At 40.3% G+C, this 17,435-nt stretch overlaps 1 protein-coding gene across 2 annotated transcripts in view; it reads left to right on the top strand.

Moving 5' to 3' along the window:
* SMPD4 (sphingomyelin phosphodiesterase 4) overlaps nucleotides 1-14,906 on the top strand; it is a 32,884-nt gene extending 17,978 nt beyond the window's left edge. The window contains exons 10-19 of one of the 2 annotated variants that reach the window (XM_063454512.1): nucleotides 976-1,059; nucleotides 3,022-3,167; nucleotides 4,472-4,562; nucleotides 4,666-4,769; nucleotides 5,460-5,623; nucleotides 5,717-5,922; nucleotides 6,060-6,293; nucleotides 10,971-11,102; nucleotides 12,086-12,214; nucleotides 14,207-14,906. In XM_063454512.1, the coding sequence (XP_063310582.1) occupies nucleotides 976-1,059; nucleotides 3,022-3,167; nucleotides 4,472-4,562; nucleotides 4,666-4,769; nucleotides 5,460-5,623; nucleotides 5,717-5,922; nucleotides 6,060-6,293; nucleotides 10,971-11,102; nucleotides 12,086-12,214; nucleotides 14,207-14,527 (1,611 nt within the window). In that variant the 3' untranslated portion in view covers nucleotides 14,528-14,906. The remainder of the gene's footprint in view (nucleotides 1-975; nucleotides 1,060-3,021; nucleotides 3,168-4,471; nucleotides 4,563-4,665; nucleotides 4,770-5,459; nucleotides 5,624-5,716; nucleotides 5,923-6,059; nucleotides 6,294-10,970; nucleotides 11,103-12,085; nucleotides 12,215-14,206) is intronic. The other variant, XM_063454513.1, reaches the window with a different exon arrangement.
* The last annotated feature ends 2,529 nt before the right edge of the window (nucleotides 14,907-17,435 follow it).

Genomic DNA, 17,435 nt, shown 5'->3' with positions numbered 1-17,435 from the left:
AACTGCCGTGTTGAAGGAGTGGACTGTTCTTGCAGGATAAATTAATTTTCCCATAATACTCTGCATCATAAATAAATATTTCTTATAGTTTCCCTTTAAGATGAGATTAGAATGTTTCCAACTTAAATATTTTAGTGCTATTTTTTTTTTTTTTAAATTTGGATTTTGATTTTTTTTTCGGTTTGGAAGTCCGAGAATAACCCTGTAAGTGTTCTGCTTAGTACATCATATTGATCCATTGATAGACATTGTTGTTATAGTACTTAATATCTAGTAGTTGTTTTTTGTTTTTTTTATGTCTTTCATACTTCATAATCTAATGACATGTGACATTGCATACTCGCACTTCATAACCTATGTGACCTTGAGTGGTATAAATTATGCTTGGAAATTAACAGGTCACTCTGAGGGCATCCTGAAGGTTTTTGAGTGAGGCTTAGAACCACATTGATTTGTAAAAATCTCTGCAGGTTTTAGAGCCTTTTAAAGCTGCCAGACAGCCTAAATCCATAGTTCTGGGTTGTCTGAATCAATATTATCTAAGATCTGTGTTTGACATCGGTTTGCCACATGCACAACTTGCACAAAACATGTCAAGCCGCAGACTACAAATGTGTATGACCGCTCTGGCAAGACCTTAACTGTAAACCTGGCTATGTGTAAACTGTGGTAAGGCTACTACACATTTATAGAACAGTTCCACTCGTCCTATATGTATGTTTGTGTGTAAATATATTTTTTATTTTTCTTCAATTCTATTATTTTTGTTGTATTTACATCATGATTAAAAATTAGGTGAGATGCAGCCACTCGGCATACTCCAGTATCCCTTTAAGGGTTCTTGGGTGGGGAATTATATTTTATGTTGGTATCTGTAAATGTTTGTATTTGGATTGCCCAATCAATTATTTTCCCTCACCCCCTATCTTCTATTTTTTTTGTCTGTCCCCCTGTTGGGTCCTGTGTGCCTATCAGCTGGAAGCTCTCCACAACAGACTCAGTGTGTCCAGCTCTCAGTTCATTTGTCCTGCAATGCCCGGCATCTACCATTCATACGAAGTACTTCCAGCTTTGTGGAACACACTTGTGCTTTTAAACATTGCTAAACTGAGGGGGTGCTTCTTTTTTCACCTCCATCTTTACTTACCTTGCAACTCTTGCACACAGACGACAAATCTTCTGGCTATTAGATCTCATGGGCTGCCTAACCAGACTATTTGTTGCTTTTTTAAATTACCACTGATGCCTTGTCTCAAAAACATTGCTTATGGTACACATGCTCTGCTCATACTGCTGATTCACTGCAGCTTGTACGAATACATTCTTTCCTCATTGCTGACTCAGATTCTAGAGGTGTTGCATAACCCTAATGGCTATGTGACTGGCTGAACCTCTGGATGGCTGCAGCTAATCTGCTCTGGCTGGAGAGTCTGCTAATATGTATTTTTATTTATTTTGTTAATCTTTTGGAAAAGATACATTCACTCTAAGGAAAAAAACACAAGGTAAAAAATATTTGACAATAGTCAAAATATCAAAATTTAAATGTTAAGTTACACTATTTTAATGTGGAACGGTCACTCCCCAAATGTATGGACAATAAAGTCACTACTGGACCAACGTGCATTTAATCTTTATGTTGTGCTTGCAAAACATCCAGCAAATGTATAGGTTAAAAGGACACTATAGTCATCAAAACAACTTTAGCTTAATGAAGCCATTCTGGTGTATATAGCATGCACCTGCAGTCTCACTGCTCAATTCTCTGCAGTTTAGGAGTTAAATCACTTTTTTATGCACCATAGTCACACCTCCCTGCACGTGACTTGCACAGCCTTCTTTAACACTTCTTGTAAAGAGTCATTTAATGTTTATGCTTCCTTTATTGCAAATTATGTTTAATTTAAAAATTCTTATCCAGTGCACTGTTAGTAGCTTGCTAGACCATGCAAGAGCCTCCTGTGTGTGATTAAAGTTCAATTTTGGGAGAGAAACACTTTCAAAGTAAGTTACATCTGATTGAATGTGAAACCATTTTTTTTTTCATCCAGGCTGTGTGAGTCACAGCCGGGGAGGTGTGACTATGGCTGCATGGACAGAAACAAAAGTGATTTAACTTGTAAATGGCAGTGAATTGAGTAGTGAAACTTAAGACTCATGATCCATACACCAAAACTGCTTCATTAAGCTAAAGTTGTTTAGGTGACTATAGTGTTCCTTTAAAAGATATTTAGAGGTGCATCTTTTCATCCTGTCAAAGTGGATAGGTGGGATTTGAGAGACTTCCCACCACTGCAATATTAAGAATTATTGGATATTAGAGTGTCACTTTGGCGTTGAGTGGCTGCAAAAAAAAAACGCAGTACGACTGAACCAATAATTTGGTATTAGTTTGGCTTTGTGTAGATGTGAGATGGTATTGACTATAAAAGGCACTTTACCAGCCAACTGTGTGTTTGTTTTTCAAACCAGGTATTTGACGATAATTAACATTTTATTTTGTGATCAATAATCCTATGCAAGCCTGACAATTAAGCTTGTCAATTCTTTTTTGGAAGGGGGTGGTATTCAATAAAACTATTGGAACTTGTTCTCTTTTGGGGACAGCACCGTAATGATGCTAGGTCTCTTTGGGGAAATATTACACAAGTTGTAGTTTATCGGGAAACAGCACCTAAATATCACAGGGAAACCTGCAGGCTAGGACATATACTATACTATGTATATTTTGTTTCTCAAAACAAACTAATTTTGTACATTCCTTTGGAGTTTTTAATTTTTTCTGGGCAGCATTACACCCTAAGAGAGTGAATGTGGTCTTATATCCAGTTTATGATTATCAGTAATCTGCTTCCTATTCTTCCTATGCTTTTATCATCTGCTGGGACTCCCCTTCCTGCTCTGTTTACTGCAGTCAGTTTTAATTTGCATATTTTCCAGGGCCTGCTCTTAGTTTGCAGGATTCTATAGTTGGCTTTCTGACAAATAATTTAACCCTTTCACTTATGTTTCTGGCTGCAGGAATCTTTCCAGCCCACGGAGGAACATGTTCTGCTGGTCAGGCTCTTCGTGAAACATCTACATATGTTTGCCAATAGTCTCAGGCCAGAGATAATGTCTCTTTCTGCTCACTCACACACGGCAAGTCCCCTGGAGGAGTTAAAAAGGTGATTTATGTTGGCATCAGCAGTGTGAAATAATACTCCAGTATAAAGTATATAATAGGGAATACATTTTGCAAGAAATTATATAAAAAAGGAACAGTCACATTCTAGAATTTTTAATATGTATATTCCCTATATTTACCAAATATGTATTAGTGAAATATGAAAAATAAATTCACAAATCCACAGCAGTCAACATAGAGGAAAGCATATAGAGAAGAGGAGACGTTGAAAAAAGTCCCTCTTTCTCCTGATTTGTAATGTGTACCGTGGCTTAGGGATCGACCGATATTGATTTTTTTAGAGCCGATAATCTGTGAACGTTCAGGCCGATAGCTGATAATGTACCGATATTCTGTACATTTATCATTTTGAAAAAATAAACTTTTTCTAAAGGTAAATGTACAAAATATACATGCCACATGTAGTGGATGCAGTGCGTTTAGACAGGGGAGCTGTGTGTGTTTGTGTAGTGGATGCAGTGTGTATTTGTGTAGTGTGTATCTAATGAATGCAGAGTGTGTTTGTAGTGTGTGCGTAAAGTGAATGCATTGTGTATAGTGAATGCAGCGTTTTTGTGTAGTGTGTGTATGTAATGAATGCAGTGTGTTTGTGTAGTGTTTCTGTAGGTATTGAATTTGTGTAAAATGGGGGTGGGGGGAAATGTGGATATATCTATATAATATTTCTAAAAAATAAAAATCTTGACACCCCCCCTCTCTGCTTCTTACTTGGCCAGGGAGGGGGGATATGGCATTCCCTGGTGGTTCAGTGGCATAGACTGTGCAGTCAGGGCCCGCAGCAAGCTCTTACTTACCTTCCTAGCATCTGCCTTCAGTTCCCCTGTGTAAATCTCACGGCCTGCGTGCCGCGGAGCATTGCCATGGTAACCCGTGGCAATGCTCTGACGGCTGTGGGACTCGCAAGATTTAGACGGGAGCTGAAGGGAGCTGCTGGGAAGGTAAGTAAGAACTTGCTACAGGCCCTCCAGGATGGGCCCGGCGGTCTCGGTATGTAATATCGGTAACTCTATAGACCGATACCGATATTGCCGAAAATACAGAATATCGTCCGATCCCTACTCTGGCTGTGCCTGCAGTGAATTGATTATGTAATTTAGTACATTCTTTATATTTACTAAAAACAAGAAACCGAGCACCACAATAAAAAGTTTAAATTGTGTAATTTCCAGAGAAGTGATAGTTCTCCTTAGATAGGCAACAGTTCTCATCCTAGAGAACATATTTAACACATATGCAATGTTCTATGCTTACCTCACTGTGCCACCTGTTGTCTCCTTTTGTCAGGGTGGTTATACCAAGATTCGTTCAGCAGAAACTGTACATCTTCCTGCAGCATTGCTTTGGTCACTGGCCCCTTGATGCCTCTTTTAGAGCAGTAAGTACTTTTATTTATCATTTTAATCATATGTTTTTGGTTGTATTTATTCCTTTGACAACGGACACATTATCATTATTCTAACTGTCCATTCTTCCTGCAGGTGTTGGAGATGTGGCTAAGTTATTTGCAGCCTTGGAGATATGTCCCAGAGAGATCCACCCCTTTTATCAGTGAACCACAGAATCGCTGTGTACCTGAAAAATGGTGAGTAGACCACATCAAAAGAAACCAACTCCAGGTCTCCCAACAGTCCTGATTTCTGTGTGACAGTCCCTATTTTAGGAACCTGTATTTCCATCCTGACTTTTTTTCCCCTCTGGTGTCCCATTTTTGGAAATACCGAGGAACTGTCCCCAAAAAGCATATCGTGAGCATATCATTAGATGAACTTTCATTATACTTTGGGCACTGCGTGTTCTGCCCTCAGTGCGTTGACCAGTGTAATTGGCAGGCATCCTAGCATGCATTCATGGCATACTAACCTGCCTATTATTTGTGCGGAACTGACCCATTTGGACACAGCCAGTGACACATTTGTGCAAACTCCTTTTGCTCTGCACACTGGCATCCCTCTTTACGTGATGCTGATGGAATGCAACTGTGAAGAACACTGATCTTTAAATCATGACTGGTTCTTATTAACTCATTCTATTTTTGGTATCTGTCCTAAATGAGAGCTAGAACATTGTATACCTGGTCCTTTGGAAAATTGAGATTTTTTTTTTTAAACCGATATAAACATCTATATTTAATGTGTGTCCTTATGATTGTATTAGAAGCAGTGAGCAGGAACTCTTCAGCCCACCCCTGAGGACTGTTTGACTGTTTCTTACCGAAAAAGTGTGGTCATGGTTTAATTAAAATCTTTACTCATATCTCCTGTCACATACATAGGACACCTTTTGTGCAGGAAAACCTGCTTATATACACAAAGCTCTTCCTTCGCTTTCTGAACCGAGCTCTCCGCACTGATCTTGGTAGCCCAAAGAATGCCCTGATGGTCTTCAGGGTTGCGAAAGTGTTTTCTCAACCCAACCTCCCAGAAATGATTCAGAGAGGTGAGCAATGTTTGACAACTGTTTGTTTATAGGTGTAAGAAAGGCTGAACATTTTGTTTCTAGATGGCATTGTCTATTTTGCTTATTCTTTAGGGGAACAACTATTTTTGGAGCCAGAACCTGTCATTCACCATCGGCAGCACCGGCTCCTTATGTCTCCAAACCTCGGTGGAAGCTTCTTATCTTCCTGGCAACCGCCAATTACAGATGCCTCATTGAAAGTGAAGAACCATGTATACAGCTTGGAAGGGCAGGAACACCAATATGTACAGATGTTTGGTACTGATGCACGTAATCTGGTGAGTGTGGATGACATCATGTGATTGGGTTAAACAGGCCTAATAAAGCCCCATGTTAGTTTTCCTGAATCTAGTGTCCTGCTTTTTTGTTTTATTTTTTTTGTGTTTTTTGTTTACCATGATTTTCTTCCCTTTAGGTTTTGCGACTTGCTCATATGATAGTACAAGCAAAGCAATCTGCTAAATCGCTCTCTGACAATTCTCCGGATGCTTTAGGCAATCAGTCCTTCTTGTCTTGGTTTGGAATGAACTCTACAGAACAGAATAACTCTTACTCTGGAAATGATATAGATGAAGTTGGATTTGACAGTATTCGGAAGACGGACGAGCATTTGGAGAAAGCCTTGGATTACCTTTGTCAGATCTTTAGGGTGAGCAGCTTTTTGACAAAATAATATCTATATATATGTATATGTGCGTGTATTTGCATGTATGTATGTGTATATATATATATATATATATATATATATGTATATGTGTATATATATAATATATATATAATATATCGGAAAATTTGTTCATATTTACCGATATTTTCCTTTCCTGGTCATAGGCCATGGCAGCACAACAATGGGTAGCTCCTCCCCATACCCAATAAGACAGGAATCTATTAAAAATAACGGTATAAATACCCCCTCCTACCCTTCCCTTCTTCAGTCTTGTTTTTAGCAATATCCCAGGGTGGGATCTTTGTGCTGCCAGGGTCTATGACCAGGAAATAAAAATTACGGTAAGTATGAACATATTTTCGGTTTTCCTGGCCATATCAATGGCAGCACAGCAATGGGTAATACCCAAGCAAAAACCAAGGGTGGGAGAAGAAACATACAGACTCCAAATAATAATGTTAGAATTTACATCCCAATAAATAAGTTATAATTGCGATATGCTATAGCCCCTATTTGGGAAATGCCTCCCATTATCATCTGAAAGACTTTGCCTGATGGGCACACTACTCCTGGATTCTTTTCCGATCGGCTGAGAAAGACTGCCCAAGAATTCTGAATTCAGAATTCTAAAGACCCTATAGTGCCAGGAAAACAAGTTTGTTTTCCTGGCACTACAGTGGTCATATATACATATATATACAACTACAACTCCTTAATAAGCACACAGTGCAACCCCAATACACATATACTCACAATGCATCCCCTAAATGCACACACACACACTTTACAGGCCATTCCAGCGCACACATTTTCTCACACAATCACAATTTATATATTTGTTTCAATTTAAATCCACTCAGCCTTCGGGAGAGCTGAGTGGATCTTTCCCTGGCGTCCAGTGTGTCTACTCCCAGTCTTCCTGCAGTTTCTCTCTGCTCCTCTGCGCGCTCTCTGAAGTGGTGCTGGGGGCGGAGTGACATCATGTTAATAAACAACGCACAAGGGAGCAGAGAGGAACTTCAGGAAGGTTACTGCTCCCTCACGCACCATCTCCATGCTCCCTGCGGCGGCCGGCTCTGTTTCCTGCGCGGCTTAGCAAAGGGCTGACAAATGCCAGGCGCCAGGGTGAAATGTCTAGTCGTCATGGCGCCTGGAATTTGTCGAGCCCTCTGTGTGTGTATGTATGTGCCCCCATTATTTTGTCCCTGGCTCCTTATATGCCTCCCCTAAGTATGAATCCTGGAGACGCCACTGTGTCTATATCCTTCTATCACTGCGAGAATAAAACTAAACCTATACTCCTATTTATTCCAAATGATTTACAGTTAGCACAGCCCCTAAGATTATGCACATCAATAGGGCTGTAATAAAACCACAATGAAGATTTTCTTTTTGTAATTTCAATTTTATTATTTTGATACCAAACCCTTAAGGGGTTAAACGATTTCAATATCAGGGCTCGGGTGTACTCGCTACACCGAGTTACGTCATACCCCAGCCCCATCCGGATTGGTCAAAAATCGAATGACTAATTTCAAACTAACCAATAAGAACTGCTCACTTACCTTTATCGTTTTTTTCCCCACACATCAGTTCCCCTCTGATGAGCTGTGGGCGAAACGCGCGCGTCAGAGGCTAGGGGCTCTTAGGGGATCCTCAGATGAGCATAACATTGGTTGGTGCTAAAGACCAAAACTTATTTCTGCACTGACCGTGTGATCCCGAGCCCAACTCCGTCTATAATAGTGGGGGTTCATTTGGACCGTATACCTAATCTAATTAGGCATTACTCCCCGGTTCTGCAGTAGGAGTTTATTTTTAATTAGTGCACAATATATTTTTCTTGCACTACTTAAACACACTCCAGTGCTTCCTTCTGACCAAAAAGCACTGTGAATGTGGATATTCATTTGTGCAGACATATTTTTTTTAACCAAATGTTTCTTTTTGGCAATCCACTGTTACATATGTATTAGATGCAGGTACCTCTGTGTTATCAAAGCATGGTTTATTGATCTAATCATCATTGTATGCACCTTATATACCTTTATTTGTCCAGTTCTATTATCTTACAACTTTATTGTATTAACCACATGGTTTTTGCACACAACTAGGAGAAGGATCCTGAAAACTTTTGAACAGGACCTCCTTATCTAGACCTAGATTGTAGTCATATTCAGTGTGAGTTTGTTTTCCCTTTAGGATTGTTTACCTTTATGGTTTATTTTGTATATATAGTGATAATCATTATTTTCTCCTTTTATATCTATAGCTAGTACACCATTTATTTTAACCATACTATTAAAAGCTATATTTTATACTTAGGGGCACGTACCCTCTCTTTCTCCTCTTTTTTACTACTGCTGTAGACTCCAAAGGGTTAACCCATATGTGAGTGCATCCCCTTGCTTCCAATCTCCTTCTCTATTTTTGTCTTGTATCTGCAACTGATCTTTCTTCATATGTATACTAGATGATGCTAAAGGTTGCCTGACTGCTATCCCAGCAGATGGATAACTTGGCCAAATATGTTCCTTTCCTTTGGCAACAATGCTTATTTTATGAGGTTTCCAAGGATATTCCTATGCCCTGCACCAATTCCATCTGCTAGGCTGCAGACTAATCCTGAACTATGGATATGGAATTTGTGGTAGCTGGAGTACCTCCTGCTACCTTAGATTGAAGATTGTTTTTTCCTTCTTTCTTAGGCCTGTATTCCAGTGTAGCGCTATACAATATTAGGGCCCTAGATACATTGGCTTGGATGAAAGCCTGTGCCAACTGATGCATAGATAACAGGATGAATAAACCACACTCTTTCCCATAAAGACTCCTAGGCCACTTGCACTCAGTAGGAAAGATGATAAAAAAAAACACTTCTCAACGTCATTCCTTTAGTATTCAAGATCAAAAGGTAGATATCCATGTTTCCCAATCGTGTAGGACCAAACTGGTTGTCCACTTGCTCCAGGAAATAAGGGACTTTAAAGGGGACCCTCCAAAAAAATAGCTTGAGAGCTTTAACAGAGTAGACGACTCCTTATGGAAGATGGAGTGGAGGCCTCTACTCAAAATGCCACTTATTTTTGGAAAAGATGGCTTTTCTGCTGCTTCCAGACCGGCTGCTTCTTTTCTTTTTCAAGTGAAATCGTAACACCTGTCTTGAAAAGGATCTTTCTGTGGGACTTCCTGTTAGATGACTTATTATGATAGGGAAACACTGCTTACCTGCATTCTTTTGTTGGAGGAAAAATATCTACCTCACGACAAACCCTGGCCCCATGCTCCCTTTGAGAGGCAACGCAAGTTTCCTGGCGGGAGACCAAGGCCCTCTCTGACGAAGCATAAATCACTACTCCGCATGACAGACGTGATAGTCCCTCTGTTCGCGGTCGCCGACCTTTTCCCAGAACAACCACACATATTCCTACACACAATGACGAGCGAACAAATATCGCGCTACGCCAGATCAATCCCACAAAAGCACAACCTACTTCGAGACCAAACAGATTTTGAATCGCTCTGCCTACAGGAAGCGATGCCACCAAAAGCCATCTCCCTGATTTACGCTTCACTGGTGACAAACCGATACCTCTTGGCACCACCCTGCATCAGTCAATGGGACGAAGACCTTGATGAAACACTCAGAGGCAGACTGGGACAAAATCATCACCCACGTCCAAAAATAATACAGGATCAGCTCTACTGCAAGAAAACGCATATAAAGTCTTATAGAATATACTATGCCTCTGCACAGGCAAAAACCGATGTACCAAAGCTATACCAATAATGCACCCTATACTGCTTGCTAAACATGCATTACCTCCCCTGCGTGAGAAAACTGTTCAATGCTCAATAACAGAAGATTCAACACAAAAGCTGAAACCATGTCCTAAACTCACTGCACCGTATACGATATTTCCCCTGAGTGGGAAACCTGTTTACCTTGTTGAACGCAGTAACAACAGATATAACACATAATTCGCCTCTGCGCCGGTCACTATCGTTGCTTATACCATTACTGTTTCATATACTGTTCGGCGAGTATATACTACATCCCCTGCTAGGGAACACAGTTTCCAAAATTGATTTCAATAAAAATAGGATTTCACACAAAAACCAAAGTATTTAGGAAATGTGTATGTGAATATTTGTGAAATAGGTGCCACTTCCAACGTTTGGTATATTGCCATCCTCCATAACACACAACACCAGGGTGCTTCCGGTAATCTTGGCTGGGAAATCAATTCTTCAAGAAAGGATTCAGATTTTTGTCAAATGACCTTGTTTTAACGTCATCAAAGTAGGGTTCTAAGTGAAGATGTCCATTCTTACCAAAAGTTGTCAATTGCTGAAATTTCTAAAATTTAAAGCCTTTAGGTCTTCGAATTTTCTTGTGTCTTCCATTTCCCCAACCCATCGCTTAATGAGGTATGTATGTGGTTGTCTCCAGTATATGGAGATGATTACCTTTGCGACATTGAGGAGATGCAGGATTACTGATCTTTTATATGCCAGTGTCGGCATAGTGGTGTGATGGAGGAGAAATGCTTTGGGAGTTGGTACAGTAGATACAGAACCCACATTGACCATAATGGTAATCTTTGGAATGTTGTAGAGGTGCTTGCTATTTATTAACCCTGTGCCCTCTGCTCTCAGCTGAACTCTTCTCAACTGAACCAGCTCTCCGTGAGCTTTGGAAGCTTGCAATATGTAAACGGGAGGAATCTGCAGCCTGAGTGTATGGAGACACCAGAGGGATTGACCCTAACCTCACGGGGCAGGTACCAGGTAAGACAAAAAATATCATTACCGTAATCAGAATAACCCAAATACAATTACGTTAATCATTAAGTTGACGGTGTCACATTGACCCGGTTATTTATTTGCAATTTCTTTATTGTCATATGGACATGTGTTAAATGCTCCAAAACCATCCAGTTCGAATCTTGAGACAGTGGTGGCGAAGACTGTATGCATATAAACTCCTACAGACCAAGCTGGAATTTTATTCAAATTCCAATACAATTCAAAGATCTTATAAGACAAAGTAGGGTCTACTTTTCTTATGCGCAGGCCTGATATTGACATAAGGCAGAGTTTTACTGTGAACATTTGTCAAATCCTAGCAACCTTCACTAAAAATGGCAGTGGGATTCAGGCATTTTCTCACTCATTGCGAGATGTGATCTATGGAGACTCCAGAGTTCTCTTGGGAACCTCAGTCACACTGCTCCTGGAAGATATAGCAGCAGTTATTGCAAAAGGTTTCCAGGAAGAAGATGGTTGCAGCCGCAAGGGAAAGCTTAATGTATAACTTTCTTCCACTGCACTCCGCTGCAATCACTTTTATATCTTGTTTATATGATATTGTATTTATATTATGTATTCACTTTACAGCATTATCTCTAATATTTGATGTATTGTACATATTAACAAATTATATAACTAAGCAAACGGATGCCATTTGAATTGCAAATATTGCTTTACAGCATAACGCTGTTCAAGGTTCTTTATTTTTCAGATAAACACCTAATATATACACATTGGTGTTGATCTACTAAACCAGCAGTGGTGGGAAAAAAAATCAAAATTTTAGGCTAAAATAGCAAATTTTGAAATGTTGGCCATTTGGCCTACATATTTTTATTCCTTTGTCAATTATTCACAGTTACCAGTTGATTGAATTACTTATTTTAAAAGATCATTGTAAAATTTCTCTGCTCTGAGCAATTAATTTGGTTATTTGTATAACTAATGTTTCCTGTTTTTAGATTGTTAATGGATTGCGCAGGTTTGACATTGAGTATCACGGTGACCCAGATTTACAGCCTATCCGTAGCTATGAGAATGCTACCATGGTTCGTCTCCTGTTCAAGCTGTCAGGTTTTTTAAATCAAATGGTAAGATGTTTCCGGGATTATTTGTCTGTCTTTGTTTGGATACACAATGTATTCCTTTAGGGCACAGTTAGACACATCATGTTATCACAGAGTGGAATATAAAAAAAAGTTGTGTGTAACCATATGGATACATATATCTCACAGTAAGAGAAGCCATTTTGGGTTTAGAAACTGTAGCCTGTCCATCATCTCCATGAACTCCACCAATAAATCCCGGGCTTTTTGATATGCTGTAAAGGTGTGATGCACCAGTGCTTTAAGTTTATCCATCATTTTATCTTTGTTAATTACAATGGCTGTGGGAGGGGAAGGAAGCATCAACCAAACCAAGAAGCAGCCAGAGCCCTGTTGGGAGCAAGGGTATGTCTATTTAATTTCCTCGATTGATGACATTGTTCTCAACAGGAAAAAACACAAGAGTCTGTCATTTGGTCTGTATAAATTCTGGAAAGGAGAACTCTTATTCCCCAAAAACTTACTTTGGGCCAAGACCATCATATCTTTTAGTAGGTTCCCCTGTGTTCAGCGTAAATCTCTGCCTATTCTATGCATCATAAAGAGCTGTTTTGACTTGGTATAAAATGCTTAGAGGGACACTATAGTCACTAGAACAACTACATTGCATGTAGGCGATGAATGCTCTCCATACTCTCCCAATGCTTTCCTATGGAGAGAGTCACATTTGATAATCTTAACAAGGGACATGGGGCTAGCTATGAGGAGACAGGTGTGGGGCTGGAATAAAGGTAAGGCCTAAATGTATTTTATTTATAACTGGCAGTACTAAAGCGCCAACATATTTTGCAGCGCTGAGCAATTAGCGGAGAACGTAAACTATATACAAACTTATACAAAAGGTAGAGAGGGCCCTGCCATTTAAGCTGAGATCTAACCATTGAAGCTCTTTTATACAAAGTGCTTAGCTAGATAGCCCGCGAGCTTACAATCTAAACAATAGAATGGGGATTTGAGACAAGAGGTAGCAGGGGGAATTTGGAAGTGATGGCTAAAAGAAGGTAAGAGAGTTGCAGTTATTGGTAAATTATAAAAGGAATGAGGAGGTAATTGGATGAGACTATGAAACAGCTGGAGGAGCATGCTATATATTTAATAGGAAACTGGGTGGCGGGTAGTGCTGAGTAAAAATGGAGAGATATTCTGTATTGTTGATTCTGGGTGAATGAGGTAAGGCCTAAAGAACTGAGATGGAGATGAAACATTTATATGAAGGTAATTACAGCAAAGAGGAGCAAATGAAAAGGATAGGGGGTGGGTAAACTTGTGTTGTATACCATTGAAAAGTTTACCAACCAAATTCATCACCTAAAATATAACAATGTGTACATGGAATATTGGTGGAATACATTCAATGTTATTTAAAAAAAACTGCATGCACAGAAAATTACAGTGGCAAACTAAAGGTATAGATTGTAACAATGCTTTAGTAACAAATGATAATATGGTAAGAAAGTAAGAATAAATTAGGTGCAATATCTTCCAATCTTCAGGCAGTACCTGGGGTTTGCTGGGAAATGAAAAATTGAGTTTCTGGGTGTGTGAGGTGAGGCCTGGTGGTGGCGGCTTGAAATAGTGTTACAACATCCAGAATAAACCTGCACACACACAGAAACTTTAGATGTTGCATTCAAATATCTTCATATTCCCCACTCTCAAAAGGGGGCCCCAAATATCTATCCTAGTATTTCTTTTATGATGGTGTACTATCCCCTCTATGGAGGAGGGGTATGTGTGCTTTATGGACCCACATAGAAAATTGAGAAAGATCAAGGCTTAGCAGGTCAGGCTCGAAGTCTGCCCAACACTTATAATTTAAGAGAAAATACCAAGTTATAGTCAGCATTTCTCACCTCGGCACCTAAACAAAACAGAAAATGCTCAATAAATGGGTGTAAGTCTAAAATCAAAATGCTGATTGTATTGCAGTATCTTACAGAACAATTGTTGACTGTTTCTCAACTGCTATTTTCTTAGTTTTCAGACAGAATGGATGCGTTGTGTGCACGCAGGGACTTTCTTGGCAAATTCTGCCGTTACCTTCTGATCAGAAGTCTTCCTACACATACGATAAGTCCAAATACTTCACGTCAATCCTACGAGTCACAGACGCCTCGCATTCGCCTGCGGTTCCTAGCCAGCTACCAGATACTTTTTTACTTAATTGTGCTTTACTTTTTTTCAGCATTGCTGTCAGTGAGACCCATCAGCTGCACGTTCTATCTATTAATTGGTTACCTGTTTTATGCTGTTGCTATGACACTTATTACTGAAAGAAAGAAACCACATCAGAACTGATACAAAGATCTGTGTCTGTATTTTTTGTTTGTTTTTAGTTGTTCTGGTGATGGGTCTCTTTTAATGTGACCTCTTCCATCCTAAATAAATGGTTTCTAGTAAAGAGCTTTTTGTTTACAGCCTTTATTTTTGATGGATATACCAATTTAAACATATAAAAAATGAACCTGGAGTGGCTGATTAAAATATAAAAGTGTTTATTCTTTCACTGTAAAATAAAGTTTTCCTGTCTTTCTGTCTGCGGAGGTGCAAACAAAGACATAATTTTACCAATTGCTGTACATTTTAAGATACTGTGTAAATAGGACCGTTAATTACATAATTAATGTGAACTATATATTGTAAAATTTAGGTTAATAATTTGTATTATTGGTGAAATATTTCCACTTTATATTTTTAAATAAAATATTAATTTAATTTTTTTCCCGGTTTCTCACATTGCAAATCCGTTAACATTCACCCACACTTCATCAAATATTCCCATTCCAAAGCTTATATGGTGTTTGATGGCATTAGGGAGGTTTGAGAATGATTAAACTCATAGGTCTGTCTTTCCCTTTTTTCGTGCTCTTTGCCCAAGAATATGAGACATTCAGGGCCGGATTTCCAATTAGGCACCTGACTAAAGGTTCATATTCTCTCGAGGTCACCTCTTTTCTGCACTTATAATGTGCCTTGTTGGAGCTTAAATGGACCCTCTGGGCAACAATACAACTATAATGCATTTGATCGATTTGACCTCATAATGCTACATTATTTTTGCATGCTCAAATCTTTATAGTTTTGCATTAAAAAAAAGTAAATGTTTTGCATAATGCTGCACTATAAGCCGCCTTCCTTAGCAACGGCCCCTCGTGCCAGAAGGACTTGCTTATCATTCACACAGTCTCTGCCCCGGAAGGACTGAGTGAGCTGCTTTTAATTACTCTATGCCTCCCTGGGTGTCCTCACTTTCTAATACAGGCTGATGTGTAATTCAGGTCATTCAGTACAGATGTGGCATGGCTATGCAACAACTATAAAGATTTGAACATGCAAAAAATATACCATATTAATGAGGCCCAACACCTTTCCAATGCATTAAAGCTGTATTGGTACCAGAGTGTCCCATTAAGCGAACTGGTTAAGGGATGTGTACCAGGAGCCTCTGTAGTCCAGTTAGCTCAATGTGCTTGATAGCAGAATTGTAGGAACAGTTTTAGAGGGTGTACAACACAGTGCTGTACTGACTCCTCCAGTGTATGTGTGTAAGGCTGGGCAAGAAGTGAAAAACATCATCAGATCTGCTAAAGGAGGGTGAACAACAACTTCTCACATAGAAAGTGCCTTGCAGGTGGGGCAGGGGCAGCATTAAGTGATGCATACTGTATAACCGTTCATGCAGTTCTAGTATCAATCACAGAAGGCAGACTGGACTACAGATGACACAGGAGGGTACTTTGCATCTAACTTCAAACTCCATATGCCCTGAACACCCCTTTCCCTAACTCTAAATTAAACCCCTCCCAAAAAACTAAACAAATCTTTTCCTTATTACCCAAATTAAGCACTCAAAGCCAAAACCTGAAGAAACCATTTACTTTAAAGGCTTACTCCAACTACCATGACCACTTTATTGATTTAAAGTGTTCGTCGTGGTAGGAGTAGTTATGTGCAGTGTTTCAGCTTGAAACACTGCACATACAGCGTTATTGCTAATTGTGTGCTGAGGGCTGGTTGCACTCCCAGCACATGTGACTGTTCCAGGCTGCCAATGTCAATTCTGTGCATAAAAACATCTGCGGGGGGGGGGGGTGGAGATTGCCAGCAAAGCCGAGCGGACGCCGTTTCCTTCAGATCCCGCTGACTCTGGGCTAATCTACTAAAAATCACCTGTTTTAGTGGCCATCCAGCATGGACTGCCTTAACCCTCGCTGCTAGCTCATGTATACGTTGATGCCTTTCTTTCAGGCACCGAAAGCGGTAAAGCTGAGGCGCAAGTGTGGGGCCTAGAAAACACCGGCCATTCCTGACTGGGACCATTCGGCGCGAATCCTGCACCTAGGCCCCAGCAACTGACCTCTGCTTCTACACAGACCACGGGGCAGAAGCCTGCACCCAGAGCTGTGATGGACTCCAGATATGTAGGCACCCTGCTACAGAGGCAGTCTCCACCCAAGATGGCGGCCGAGCAGAACATGAGCACCCCCAGAACTGATGACGGGGGGTGGAGGGACACTAACCCCCAGTGACAGCCTGACGGTAACTAACAAGCTGGAAGCCCTGACATGCAATCTTGCTACAAAACAGGTCCTTAAGACCCTCCTGCATGATATCCAGAAGCTGGGGGTGACTGATCTGTCAGTGATAAGGATGGAAGTCCAGCAAGTCACAGAGTGAAGGCCACAGAGGAGGATGTGATGGACCTGCATACAGAGGTACATAACATGAAGGCTTCATTTCACACACACCACCCAACTCTCAGCCCTTACGCCTTAGGCGTAACCACATTAAAATAAGGGGAGTCCCCACCACAATCACGGGGGACGAACTGCCTCATTATCTTTGCCGCCTGGTGGCAACTGTGTTATCCCCCAAATGGCCAAGAAATTCAGCATTGATGGGGCTTACAGACTTCCTGGAGTACTTAAACTACCCACAACCTTTCCACATCTATCATGCGCTGTACCACCTCCCAGGACAAGGGGCCCCTTTTGGCCACACTGAGGGGCAAAACGTCATATACGTTGGAGGACTCCCAACTTTTTGTATACCAAGATCTTGCCAGCGCCACCCTACAATGGCGTAGGTCTCTGTCACGTTACAACAAAGCTCCGCTCAGCAGACATCAGCCACAGATGGGGTGCTCCCAGATCTTTGCTAGTAACCCACCAGGATAGTACACAGAGAAAAGATAAAGTGCACACTC

This window comes from Pelobates fuscus, chromosome 5 (genome assembly GCF_036172605.1).
Source record: "Pelobates fuscus isolate aPelFus1 chromosome 5, aPelFus1.pri, whole genome shotgun sequence".
NCBI classification, from domain to species: Eukaryota; Metazoa; Chordata; class Amphibia; order Anura; family Pelobatidae; genus Pelobates; species Pelobates fuscus.
The sequence above is the reverse complement of the archived record's forward strand: the minus strand, read 5'-3'. Positions and strand labels throughout refer to the sequence as shown.